At 39.2% G+C, this 14,757-nt stretch overlaps 1 protein-coding gene across 1 annotated transcript; it reads left to right on the forward strand.

Moving 5' to 3' along the window:
• The first annotated feature begins 581 nt into the window (after positions 1-581).
• Positions 582-14,504, forward strand: LOC139719431 (lipoamide acyltransferase component of branched-chain alpha-keto acid dehydrogenase complex, mitochondrial-like). Its single transcript, XM_071630846.1, has 10 exons — positions 582-621; positions 1,157-1,232; positions 1,804-1,979; positions 3,320-3,483; positions 4,982-5,090; positions 8,555-8,880; positions 10,786-10,863; positions 13,196-13,387; positions 13,651-13,722; positions 14,097-14,504. The coding sequence occupies exons 1-10, from the start codon at positions 582-584 to the stop codon at positions 14,262-14,264; spliced, it is 1,401 nt and encodes a 466-aa protein (XP_071486947.1). The 3' UTR covers positions 14,265-14,504.
• The last annotated feature ends 253 nt before the right edge of the window (positions 14,505-14,757 follow it).

Genomic DNA, 14,757 nt, shown 5'->3' on the forward strand with positions numbered 1-14,757 from the left:
CTATTCTCTTGATTTGTATCAAAATCAAATGAGTATAGAAAGGTACTACTCTGTACTTTCTATCTGATATGACTTCTGACTTGCCCAGATAAATGGACAATGCAATGCTGAGGCATGCAGCTGTATAGTGTGTTCAGTACATTTCCAATTGAGGATGATCGTATTCATTTATGTTTCCAACATCACAGAGATCGCTGAGGTGCCCGGCATCTTCTGTCTACCTGAGCCGCCAGTGCCATAGGGGGCAGAGCAGTGGACCCAATGTTGGCCCAAGTGTACATCTCAAGGGCAGTCTGTCTACAAGACCCCTGAAGCTTCATTCTCACTTTAGAGGTGTTCGCCTTGTTTCAACATCACCTAGTGAGTAAAGTGTACTTGCAAATCATTTGTTTGTTAGTTTGTTTGTTTTTTTACTCTTTTATTAATTTATTAATGTATTCATTCATTCATTATCTCTTTATCTATATTACTATCTATTCATTCATTAATTTATTTCAGATTTAGTGGAAGTGCCGATAATTCTGTGCAGAATTTGTGCAGAGCCAATGTGGCCCAGTGGATAAGACTATAGACTCTTAGCCATGAGGTCGCTGGTTCAAGTTCTCTGGAAGCAGCCGTTGTGTCTCTTAGGAAGGGCATTTAATCCTCATTGAATAGTCCTTTGGAGGAGGCATTAGCCATCACGATCAGCCCCATAGCAGCTTGCTAGTAATCATTAAAGATCTTCTCTAGTGGCTATGTAAAACAAGTTCAAACCCACATTTCTACATTGAAGGCTCAAATGCCACCCCTCTTGTTGTTCGTTAAAGAGTTACTTCTTTTGTTAACATTTGGAATGAGTAACATGTGATGCATGCCTCGGGTCTTATCAAAATTGCTTTTCCTCTTGTAATGATGAAACAAAGTATTCCTTTGATTTTCATTCATATTGTTATTAAACAGCTGATGGTTACTTTTGAAGGCAAGAATGATGCATTTTGCATTTGCATTTGTGTTTACATTGGGACCATGAACAAAATACAGTGATGCTCTTATACTACACACATCTTGAGAAACCAGACTTGCCTGCTGTGATGAAAACTGTGTATGAAATTGTTGTTTTTTTTTCTCAAAATGTGACATGTTGCATACACATTGCATTTTTGTGTCTCCTCAGATCTACATGGTGAGCTTGTACAATTCAAGTTGTCTGATATTGGAGAAGGTATCGCGGAAGTTGTAGTAAAAGAATGGTAAGTTTCATTAAAAAATATTGATTGCTAGACAATATACATCTTTTATGTTTGCTCTGTCAATAAATGGCATCAATGCATCTTTGCAACCAGAACAAGTCAAAGCGATATCAGAGATCATCAAAATGTAGAGGGATAGCTTAAATGCAGTATTCTTCTCAGGCAAGCTGTTCCAATATCAACAAAATATGAGCTGAATATGGCATTTGTTATCAAGAAAGTATTTAATTTTTTTTTTTTATAGCACGAACTCTCTATTTTAGAACTGGAAAATGTAAGTATTCCTTGAATATTCATTTTCATGTTCTACAGTCCCTGTATTAAAGATGAAATGATATTCAGCTGTACTTCAAGTAGATATGTCATCGGTAACAGCATGCTAATTTTGTGATAAACTGATGCACAAGCTGTCTGTAAAACATCTGCTGTAGTAAAAGCCTGCATCTGTCGTGAGACTCTTATAAGTTATTTGTTTGGTTTATGCTATTGGAACTTACTGCGGTCCGGAAGGCATACTGTATTTCACATTTGCTCAGTGCTGTTCATATATCCTTGCTCTTCTGCCTGCCAGGTACGTCTCAGAAGGGGACTCAGTGGCCCAGTTTGACAGTATCTGTGAAGTGCAGAGTGACAAGGCATCCGTCACAATCACTAGTCGCTATGATGGGGTGGTCAAGAAAATATACTACGAGTTGGAAGACACTGCGAAAGTTGGACTGCCATTAGTTGACATCGAGCTTGACGGAGGTATTTGTTTCTTCTGTTCTATGATAATCCCAACATTGATGCCTGAACACTGTGTATCCACATGTTGGACTCTACGCTCTATATCCTTGATACAGTGTAGACAAGAGTTTTCAAATTTCAGGATTGTAGTGTGATTATCATTTTGGGTGGTAACTGAGGAGTCAAGGGAAACAAATGAAGGAATGTTCTTTATAGAATAATACTGACAGAGACAACATATTTTCTTATTATGTTCTATTAGAATTGAGCATTTGCTATCTACTGGGTGATTTCAAGTTCGTTGCTAGTGGTAGTGGTAGTGGTAGTGGTAGCTCCCAAATATCAGCGTTAAATCAATCTCCAACACCGACGGTCAGATTAACGAGGGGATACTGATCATAATTATCGATCACCAGCACTAAGTGTTTGAATCACAGCACCGCGAGCTCCGCGGGAATTGCGCGACGAAAAAAGTGATGGCGCGTGATTACAGTCAAATATTAAAAGATGTAACCAAAACTGCTTAATTTAAGACACATAGTGAGGAAGACAGATTAAGATGCCACAAATTTCATCCATCCCTCAAAATACAACTATCTTAATTTTGCTCCCGGGCTCAAATTTATATAGCTATGTCTAGAGTGTTTGTGTTCTTTACATGGGCGACCACTGCATTAGCATAGACTTTGCACGTAAAACGTGCATCTATTATGGAAGTGAATACGGGTCTCGCACGGCGACACTAACACCAGCACCGAACTTGAAATGAAGAAAATGATAATCCCTAGGGGCTAGTGATAGTTAACAGTGAAAAGGCACGTAAATCGCCAACACAAACGGCTGATAATGATTTATTTTAGCCTGATTATGCTTTAAAAAGTTTCTGTGACAAATTTTAATGAAAAAAACAACAAAAACAAAAAGCAAATAACAAAGAAATACGTAAGAAATTCAATAAACGAAATAATTATGAAGCCCAATTTTTGTGTCAATATTATTGTTGAGGATATTGAAAAGAATATGTTCACCAAAAATTAGAAGTCTTGGACCACTATTTTTTGATTCATAGGCAAAAAGATAATATTTTTGCATAAATTAGCACACATTAATTAATATGAAATACATAAATTAAAATTTGAAAAATCTAACTATGTAGTCTTGGAGATTACATTTGCCTCTACCTTAGTGCAAATTTTCGCGAGGATCGTGCGATCCACGACTTAGATCTAAAGGGGGGGGGGGCAAAGGCCCCCCCCCCCTTTAGATCTTGGTCCCCCCCCCAGTGGTTTCAAGTCTATCAAAAACCCCAGTGGGATTAGGGTTAAAAATATGTGTTTTGTCTTATTTTCTTACTGGGACAGATGCCACAGCTAGCCATGAGGACAACGTGTCAGGCGAGACAGTTGAGGAATCTTCCAGCGACTCCAGCGAAAGTGATGGGGAAGTTATGAGAGTGTCAGAGGTCACGGGCGGAGGACGAATACCCAGCACCCCAGCTGTGAAGCGCCTAGCCATGCAGCACAAGGTACTGTATACACCATGTATTTCGGTGGGTTTTTATTTTCACGAATTTTGTGAGTTGGGTGCTTTTCCCCAGTGTAGCAGAATGTGATAATATATACCAGGACTCCACACTAACTTTTTTTTTTGGTGGCCCGATGGGGCCACCAAAATCATCAATTTCAAATTTTTGGTGGCCCGAGAGAAAAATTTGGTGGCCCGAAAAAAAAACCCAATAAAAAGAATTAAAAGTCCTGTGTTTTTTTTATTTGAATGGGTAAAATATTTAAGCTTTATCATAGTAAGAATTGGAAGCTGGACATATCTACTCATAAATAAACCTCAACAAACTCGCAACACTCACTCTCAGGCACTCATTCAGTCCTTTCCATCCATCCTTTAAAGAAATTTAACTGCTAATTTCCGGCGCAAAAAGTTACGAATTTATTGACATGCTTTTCAAAAAATTTTGGTGGCCCAGGGCGAGCCACCAAATTTGCCCTTTTTTTAAATTTGGTGGCCCGACTTTCATTTTTGGTGGCCCTGGGCCACCGGGCCACCATTAGTGTCGAGCCCTGTATATACTCTGATCCCACCATGAATGCATCGGCTAGGCATACAGTCTTCTGCTCATTACTCTGTACCACAATCTGGAATTTAACCACTTGTGAAATTGTTGGGGATTTGCACTTTGAGAAAAATTTAACTCCGCTGAATATATGGTGTGTGTATTATGTCTCAGGCAGGGAGATTCTGCCAGTAATGAGAAAAGAAAGGAGAAGTCATTGTCAGCAAATCGATAGAGATAGTAAGCAATCCCTTTAATTAATTCCCCCCCCCCCCCCCCCGAAAAAAAAACACAAACAGCAACAACCAACAAATAACCCAAATTCTGAAAAAAACAACAACAAATAAACAACAATCTGCAAATCAAACAAACAAACAAAATCTGAGTCAGGGAGGAGGGAAACATCAACTTGTCTTAAACCATATTCAGCCATTGAGGACGGGCTGATTTTGCTACAACATGCATTTCCCATCCATAGACCCCTGCCCTAGTATACTCGGGACCCGTCCTCAACGGGTTAAGGATTATGCAGAATGTAATGTTGCATCTAAGAATTTGCCTTCCATGTCAAAAATGCATTTTGTATATTTTGTACAATGCTATCTCCTTTCCCTGTTCTTAGCCAAATATTCATAAAATCACGAGGAATCTCATCAAGAGAAAATTTGGTGTTTAGATGACGATACAGTAGCAGGATGTTGCAAACGCAAGAGTTGGTGATGCATGACCGTAGTTATCTAGCTGCTCTTTAGGTTTTCACAAATTACACAGCTCATACAACCGGTGTATGGTACCATTCATTTCTGTTTTCAGAGAATATTTGAATCAAAAGGATCTCTCTCTTGTTTCTACATCTCAAGTGTATCACTTTCCATATGTTAGATTTTTCAATGTTTAGCGTTGTTTTCATCATAATGTCGGTGTATGTTTTATGCTCTTGTCTTGCTACTGACAGATAAATCTGGCTGATGTGCAGGGAACGGGCAAAGATGGCCGCATTCTGAAGGGGGATGTGCTGCAGCATATAGAGCAACTCAAATCTGGACTCCCACAGTGGAAGCGAAGTGAGTATTTACCCTAACTAGGCCGTGCTATTTAGGTAGATGATAGAGCCGGGGGGGCAGCCCCCATCCAGATCTCGGCTGTTGACCGCACGATCGTGACGAAAATTTGCACACACCTATGACGCATTCTAAAGTACCATGAAGATAATAAAAAAAATAAATAAATCATCATTTATGCCTAATTATGCTAATTTATGCATAATGATGCATGAAATCAGACAATTTGGTATAAATCACTAAATAAAGCTCAAAACAGGCACATTTTTTGTGTAAATATCCTTTTTAGTGTCCTTAGCAAATGTAAGAGAAAAAAATTGTGCCATCAGAAAAAAAATCTTAAGTATTTTATTGTTTTTTTAATTTCTTATGTATTTCTTTGTTTTTTCGACTTTCTATTTGTCATTGTGTTTTTGATGAAATTTGTCCACGACATTGTTCCAAACAAGAAAATATGTTTTTAATTGATTTTAATCAATGAAACCCCCAAATAATCATGCTTTTATGAAATTTGCTTGTAAGCACAGTTTGCAATGAAATTGTACACGAATTCACGTTTTTGAGCAATTTTTGGTCTGACATGCACGTACATATTTATGCGCAACTTCTAAACCACATGCCCAGGGCTTGCAAATTTGGTGTCAAAAGATGCGGGAGATGCGAAAGAAAAAAGTCATTAAATGTTGCGGCGATAGCTTTTCGCTATAGCGATACATCGCGCGGAACGTTGAGGGGGGGGGGCCTTGGAGCCCCCCCCCCCGGTCTAGTTAGGGTTAAGTAACTTCGATGATCATTATTGTGACCCTGCATCACAAAACCAACAAAAGGTCGCCAGACATGGATTTTTTTTAAATTTCAGAGCAGATTCTGAAAGAGGAGACTTTAAGCTTTAAAATGATGGACAGTCAACCTCGCCTAATTCAAATCTACATTGTATTTGGACTAAAGAAATAGCTTCGACTTAGAGAAAATTCAACTTATAAGCGATTAAAATCAATAGAATATAAAGAGAAAAGAACTTGAAAAGAGCTTCGACTTAGGTGATTATTAGACTTATGCGAGGTCGACTTAAGCAAGGTCGACTGTATAACTCAATTCAAATGGACTCTTCTAACCTATCTAATATTGGAATGAAAGCACTCATGTTGGAAAAGTGTGAACTGAAAAAAAGAGGTTTTGAAGTATCTGTTCTATTCAAGCGCTTCATCTTACCTAGCTGTGCTTTGTGCAATGAACGGGACTAAAAACAGGATGTAAAATGCCACAGCAACATCAAGGAAGGGATTATCAGATTAAGCTGAAATTGATCTTGCTCTATTAACACATTCTATCCATGACAAATACCAGCTTTTAAAGCAGTAGTAGCATCATCATTTCAAAAGTTATTAGAGTTGAAAGTAATGAGTGTTTAAAGGTCCAGTTTAACTTTGGGAGCAGTGATTTCAAAAATGTTCAAGATATCACATTTGATGCATATGTGTAGGTCTGTTGTATCACAAAACATCCTACCATATAAAATTTTTGCAATACAGCCTAAAATATGAGGAGATATCAGCATTTTTCTCAATAAACCATAACTGTATACGGTTTAGTCTGGAAGCATTCTTATTATAACTATTGTTCACATTTTGTGTATTCAACAACACTTAACATCGATTATACGGATTCAAATTTTTACAGTGGTTCTTTCTATTCCTAACTCACATTTTAGAACTATTTTAAAGCACTAATGTTGGGTTTTTGCTTCATCTGCAAATGGTAAATTATGCCTTTAAAGGGTTCTCAAGAAATGAAGAGGAGACTCTAAGACACACCTAATCAAATTATTCAGTAAAAAAAAAAGTTCTAGAAAAGCTGCTAAAAACACAATTTCCTATTTGTCTAATTATCCCAAACTTTCAAATAATGTAAAAGAAGAATTGCTCTTTCAGAAAATATGACAAACTAAAGATTGACTATGTTGACCCATTTCACCTATTTTGAGTCCTCACACAAAATCATTGTGTGCGACCTTTTTGTTGGTTTTGTGAAGCACGGTCACAATTGCTTGGGTGTGATATTCACTGACTAATCTTCAAAGGGAATGCTATTTGATATTGGTTCGCACAATCACATCTGAATGAATATTTGTGACCCTGCACCTCAAAACAAACAAAACGTCGCCAGACATGAATTTTTAGTTAAGACCATATTCTGAGAGAGCAGACTTTAAGCTTTAAAATGATGTATAACTCAATCAAATGGACTCTCCTAACCTATCTAAATATTGGAAAGAAAGCACAAACTCAGGAAAAGTGTGAACTGAGAAAAGAGGCTCTGAAGTACAGTGTCTATTCAAGCGCTTAATCTTTACCAAACCGTGCTGGCTGTGCGATGAATGGGACAAAAAACAGGAAGTAAACCACCAGAGTAACAACAATGAAGGGATTATCAGATTAAACTGAAATTAAGCATGCCTCATTAACACATTCTGTCCATAATTAATGCCAACTTTCAAAGCAGTAGCATCATTCTTTCAAAAGTTATTAGAGTTGAAAATGAAGAGTGTGGACAAGGTTTTTCCAGAAATGAAAAAGGAATTCTAAAGACACATCTAATCACACTATTCTACCAAAAATGTTCGAGATAAACTGCTAAAAAAACACACTTTCCTGCCCGTTTTATCATGCCAAATTTTAGCATAATGTAAAAGAAGACCCGCTCTTTCAGAAAACATGAAAAAGTCAAGTTCGGCAAGGTTGACCTATTTCACTTATTTTCAGTCCTAACGCAAAATCAGTGTGTGCGACTTTATGTTCGTTTTGAGGTGCACGGTCACATTTCTTCCACTACGCCAATAGAACAAGTTGTACAAATATACTTAAATCACAATCCTATAGTTACTCTGTATGGATAGAAGGTTAATATATATTCCATTACAATACTGTTGTACATTTTAACTAATCAAATGTGTTCCAAAGAACAGTATCTTTTCAGTAATTTCTTCCTTCCTTAATGCAGTGTAAGCATAAATGAGATTGGTTCAAAAGAATTGTAATTCCAAGAAACCAAAGGGATGACAGTACCTCTTTGGAAAGAAAAAAGAAATTTAATTTATCTGGAATTTAATGGGTATTTTTTTGTTCAAGATCCCATATTTGCCGTGTTGGTATTTCTTTACCTGTTTTAGTCTTCAGATCCCCAATCTTGGGCAGTATGCTGTTGATTTTTAGTTTTTCTATGCTTTCAGAAACCTACGATTGTTTCGTCTAAATATCAGTCTTACGTCCTTTGGTAATTATCAAAAGTTTTTAAATCTTATGTATGATCCCATAAGAGTGTTTAAGAGGTCGGATTGTATGTGACTGCATCATCATCTATGAGTCAACAATGGCAATGAAGACGTATCTAATCAGATATAGGACTGAATGATGTACTCTCCTTGAATCAAATCTCTTGCCTTTCCATTACATTGTACTATCCTTCAGCTCCAGAAGAATTGGAACCACCACCTCCTCAGCCTCCTAGGGTCCCATCTCCCGTGCCCACAGCTCCCGTCCCTCCAAAGGCCGCCCAGCCACCCACGATACCTGCCAGGGTGCCAGCCAGACCCGTTGCGGGCCAGGACCGGACAGAGCCCATCAAGGGCCTTCGCCGGGCCATGGTGAAGGCAATGATTCAGGCCAACGCCATCCCACACTTTGGCTACAAGGACGAAGTGGATGTGACAGAGCTGGTGGCCCTCAAGGACCACTTCAAGTCAGCTGCAGCAGCAAGGGGAATCCAGTTCACCTTAACGCCAGTTTTTATCAAGGTCTGTGCCCTCCCTTTTAGTCAGCTCATGTACCTTAAAGGTCCTGTTTACCACTGGGAGCAGTGATTTAAAAAGTGTTCAAGGTATCACTTTTGATGCATATGTGTAGGTCAGTTGTATCACAAAACATCCTACCTTATAGAATTTTTGCAATAAAGCCTAAAATAAAAGGAGATAGCACTATTTTCCTCATTAGACCATGATTGCAGACGGTTTCGTCTGGAAACATTTTTATTTCAACTATTGTTCACATTTTGTACATTTAACAATACTTAACATCGATTGTACTTGTTCAAATTTTTACATTGGTTGTTTCTAACCGTGACTCACATTTTATAACTATTTTGAAGCACTTAAGCTGTGTTTTTGTTTCATCTGCAAATGGTAAATCATGCCCTTAAAGTAGTTCAACTGTCATAGAGTGCTTTCCACTCCCATTATAACAAAGTCCTCGGGACCGAACATTTTCTTCTCTTGTATTAAAATTTCATTATAGGGGAGCAGTAATGTATATAAAGATATGTAGATAATTTCAGGACCTAAATTTTCACTTTGCTGTAATGAGAATTTTGTTGTCACTGTGTTGGTTATAACAGGAGTGCACTGTAGTATATTGCATCCCTGGTTAGTGGAAGTGGCTCATATTCTTCAAGGCAATATGATTGTTTTAAATAGTGTATTGCATCTCTGGTAATAGTGAAACTTGATCATACTCCTCAAAACAGAGAGATGATTATAGAATAGTTTATACAACACCTCAGAATGATGTCGAATTGTGATTGGCCAAGAACATGTCACATGACATTCAATAGAAAATACCTATCAAACTCATTGAGAGTGACAGCCATACAATAGGCCCCTGGCATGGGCCTATAGCACGGCTCGAAGGTACTATAGCACGGCTTCGCGGGGGGCTACTAATGCATGGCCGCTCACAGAGTTCTGTGGCTCACACCCGTAGCAAAGCGCCAGCAAACTACATTGTACAGTGTACGTGCTGGCCGGCTGCGCTGCGCTGCCGGTAAGTCTCACAGACCAGGCGCGGCGGAGTACGAGTACTGCAACGTTAACGTGTACGCGCAGTTACTTTACCTAGCTAGTTGCATGTATCGCGGCCTTTACACCTACTGCTGTGTTTTTACTTTTGACTCTGATCTGCTACGTGGACCACAGTGATCCCAATATTAAGACTTCATTTCAAGTTGATCGAAACCGTAATTTGATTATTTTTCTGTGTTTTTATACAAAATCATTTTCGGAAATAGACAAAGTCTAGACCTACTACTAGATCTACCGACATCTCAGATCGACCTAACAGTCAGGCCTAACTCGATCTAACGTTAGCGTAGAATGGGTATAGACCCTGCGGAGTTCGTGATTCCTGTGACTGTGTGGTCGAATCATGACGAGTGTTTGAAAGCAGTACACAGGGTGGTTTACAATTCTCTGCCTAATTGTTACATTTATTTTTGGGCCTTCCTGAGTTGGCGGTCACTAATTTTGTATTGTGATTGTGGACAAGGTGTTGTATAAAACGAATAATTTATGATTTTGTTCGTGCATTGGGGCACGTAATACCGCACTCGGCGCGAGATTCGCCACTGGTCTATTCAACGCGGCGCTACGCGCCTTGTTGAATAGACCAGTGGCTCATCTCGCGCCTCGTGCGATATTCGTGCCCTATGCACTCACAACTCATAAATTATTCGTATAATATTGCACCTCTGGTTTAAAATAGTTGATTTAACGTTAAAAAGGTTGAGATTGTCATAAACTTGTATACTGCATCTCTTACCTGTTTAGATGAACCATTCACCTTGAGACAGTAATGTTTGTTTGTTTGGGTTTTTTTTTTTGTATTTCCAATTGTTTTTGTTTATTCTATTTTTTCTCTCTGTACTTCAGGCAGCTTCCATGGCTCTTACTTTCTTCCCAGAACTGAACTGCAGTGTGGATGAGGCCTGTGAAAATATGACATACAAGGTACATAGTACAAGATACAGTGTTGCAGTGTATGGATCTCTGAAATTCTCTTCACACTCGTGTTGTAGGTATGGTATTTGTATCAATTTGTGTGAGGACACAAGTCAACAAGAAGAATACATTCACTCGAAAAATTGAAATTTTCCAATCTTTTAAAAGTGGAGAAAAAAAAGTGTACCTCGGATGAAAGCAATGAGTTTTATCAATGTAATGAACATAATGAAACTAGAGTTACAAATGCAAGTACACTGTATGAGTAATGTAGTTATAAGAAAATTAGTTGCAACTAGAGAGGGGCCGTCAAAGGCGGCAGACCCACGCCTAAGTACAAAGTCGGGGTAAACATAATGTGCATTCGGTCATCTACCAGAATTCGGCCACTTAATTGCCAGTGTGCTTTATCACCAGCCAGTGAGTTCTACCAAAGATCGTACACTGAAGTGTACGATCTTTGGTTCTACAGTCACATCACACGCAAATCACATAATTACACATACGGTATTAACACTCATTCACGTACAGGAAAGTCCTTAAGTCTCCTCCAAAAATCCATCGAAAATCCCAAATTCCACCGTCAAAAGTGCAGAATCGGAACTTTTCCAAGCGCGCGCGAATTAAGTCCAGTTTTAAGAGTATTGTCTACGCGACGGGTCGCGGAAAAAGCGCTAAAAATCGAGAAATACGCCGTTTTCTTGCGGGATATTTTGATTATAGCAAGCCGAGAGTGTGATGATATCAAAGGTCGTATGAGTGTACGATCTTTGATGGTATCCACAAAAGCAAAAAAGAAAAACAAAATTTACGTACCCCCTAGGCAATTACCCCTATGATTAGTGTCTACGGGAATTATTCAATGCAAGGGTTGAATGCAAATGTCTACTGCACCAGTATTCGGCCACCAACGAGCGCCGCAACGTCCCCGGTGCAATTTTGCACCAACAGTGTAGAGCGCGATGCATTTTCAGCGGCCTTGCACACGCATTGACATTGAGCACGCATATCGTGCAGTGTGACTGCGACCGAGCAAAATGCTCCTCCAACGAAAAAAACAATCAATGTTAATTTGAAAAATCATCAAATGTCAAAGGTCGTATGAGTGTACGATCTTTGATGGTATCCACAAAAGCAAAAAAGAAAAACAAAATTTACGTACCCCCTAGGCAATTACCCCTATGATTAGTGTCTACGAGAATTATTCAATGCAAGGGTTGAATGCAAATGTCTACTGCACCAGTATTCGGCCACCAACGAGCGCCGCAACGTCCCCGGTGCAATTTTGCACCAACAGTGTAGAGCGCGATGCATTTTCAGCGGCCTTGCACACGCATTGACATTGAGCACGCATATCGTGCAGTGTGACTGCGACCGAGCAAAATGCTCCTCCAACGAAAAAAACAATCAATGTTAATTTGAAAAATCATCAAAATACGGGCCAGTTTGTGATGACGGAGAACGAACTTTCATAAATCTAGAAGGACATAGTCCCTCAAATAGGCCTAAACGTAAATTTCGGAATTCTTACGAACATTTGAGCAGCGAAGTCGGATCGTTGGGGAGTTTATGTCTTCGTATGGTAGCGGAAAATCGCAAAGTGAGAAACGGGAAATTTTCGGAATGGTCACTATACCATGGGGTCAAAACTTCAAGGTCACACAGAATTTGCAAGGGTCAACCGATTATCACCAAAATCTAATCGATTCTTTCCTGTCATTATCCAAACATTCCCTGAACATTTCGTGCAAATCCGTTTACCCGTTCTCTTGTTATCTTGTACACAAACAAACAAACAAACAAACAAACAAACAAAAAAACAAAAAAAAACAAACAAACAAACATACAAACAAACATACGGAACCCTTTACATAACCCCCTGCCGATTTTCATCGGCGTGGGTAATTAAATGACTGCCGTATGACTGCTATTGGAGCACCCTACATGATCCTTAGAGGGAATGAAAACATGTTTTCGAGTATTTTTTTCTGTTTTTTCTTCTTTGAAAGGATCTTCTCTTGCAAGTTTGATAACAGGAATTTACTCTTGATGCAATCTTGGCAACATTCCTTCTCATATTTTGTTACCATGTATCGCATGGAATTTCAAATAAAATGAGGATTTACGTCATTTATAATTTCACAAAATTTAATATACTCTCTACTGGTGTACTGAGGCAATAATCTTGCAGGTTGCTTGGCTGGCTTTATTCAACAGATAACCATCTTGACATACTCCTGAACCTTGTTTCAGAATCAAAATCTACCATGAATCAACTCAATACACTAAAAGTGGTTTAGTTTCAAATGTCCGTTGTTCTTTTCCCCCTTGCATATTCCAGGCAGCACACAATATAGGCTTCGCCATGGATTCCCCACAGGGCCTGATTGTGCCCAACGTGAAGAACGTACAGGCCCTCAGTCTGTTTGAGGTGGCCCAGGAGATGAATAGACTCATGGCCCTAGGAGTGGAGGGCAAGCTGGGACCAGATGACCTCTTAGGGGGAACTTTCACCCTTTCCAACATAGGCGTGGTCAGTTATTGTTATCTTATATGTGTTGATCAGGCATGTGTGTGTGTGTGTGCGCGCGTGTGTGTCACCAAAACTTGTAATCCCGCCAAGCCCATGTTCAAATTTTTCATGATGTTTGATGTAGCAAACAATTGCATTATGTTAAAAAGCAGGGCCTATATCTTTCTGGTTTGAATCTGTCATCCACATGAAATATGTCTACCTTATAAACGTTGCATTTTGCTCTACAATGACAATAGTGTGCTCCTTTTTCTTTCTTGCAGATTGGAGGTACCTATGCAGATCCTGTTATCTTTCCTCCCCAAGTAGCAATAGGAGCTATCGGCAGAGTTCAGGTAAATCTACCAGTAGAAGCAAATACACAGAAAAAAACATTAAACAAAAAACATACAAGAAAAAAAGGACATATCATTTGGGATTGACGCCATGAAAGTTTGAGAGGTCGTTGCGAAGTATACGATAGACATCCATTATGTGAACAGTGCTAGAGACACATGCAGAAATGTAACTAGTGACATCTCCAAATGTAATTTTCTAGTTTATACTTCATTCGATAAGTATTTGTGTTTTAGATGTGAATATGTTGCGTTTTTTTGGTGGTTGTTACTTTTTTTAAACTGGGCTCACAAATGGGGAATTCGTTATGAATTCTTAAAGTCTTTTCTTCTTTTTAATCTCTTTTTCATTATGCTCTTTTTTTTTCTTGCAGACACTACCAAGGTTTGATGCTGATGGTGACCTGATCAAGGCCAACATCATGGCGGTCAGTTGGTCTGCTGACCACAGGGTCATCGACGGGGCCACCATGGCTCGCTTCTCCAACCTCTGGAAATCTTACCTTGAACAGCCTGCCACCATGCTCATGGACATGAAATAATAGTGTGGCCAATAAAGAAGGGGATAGTCAAACAGTGCTGCGAGACTCGACAACTACCTGCTATTGTTCATCCAGTCGTCATATTCTGTCATCCTCACTCGGTGATGGGAGTTCCCCTATTGTATCTTTGGACATAGGAGGGCAGTCTTCACCGTCGCTAGGCAGATGTGTCTGTGATACAAGGTGGCATGTTCGGGATCTGTAGGGTACTTTTTGTTGAGGATATTCCCTGCTCAGAATGGTAGCCCTCTTGTTATGCACCCCCCCCCCCCCCCCCCCCCACTGCCTTTGTTGTTTCAGTTGGAAATAACATTCATCATCAGCAGTGGAAACCAGTGTTCATCATCAGCTACAAAGGCAGGCACCAAATCAAAGTTCAAACTATCTCCAGGTCAAGCAGTAATGAAGGAAGTGTGATTTCATTTCATTAATATTTTGCTACATTCACTTCGCTGTAATTTTCTTTGAATAATTACGATCTCTTCAGTCTCCT

This window comes from Diadema antillarum, unplaced genomic scaffold (assembly GCF_040938485.1).
Source record: "Diadema antillarum isolate AM-2024a unplaced genomic scaffold, OU_Dant_1.0 scf00000110, whole genome shotgun sequence".
NCBI classification, from domain to species: Eukaryota; Metazoa; Echinodermata; class Echinoidea; order Diadematoida; family Diadematidae; genus Diadema; species Diadema antillarum.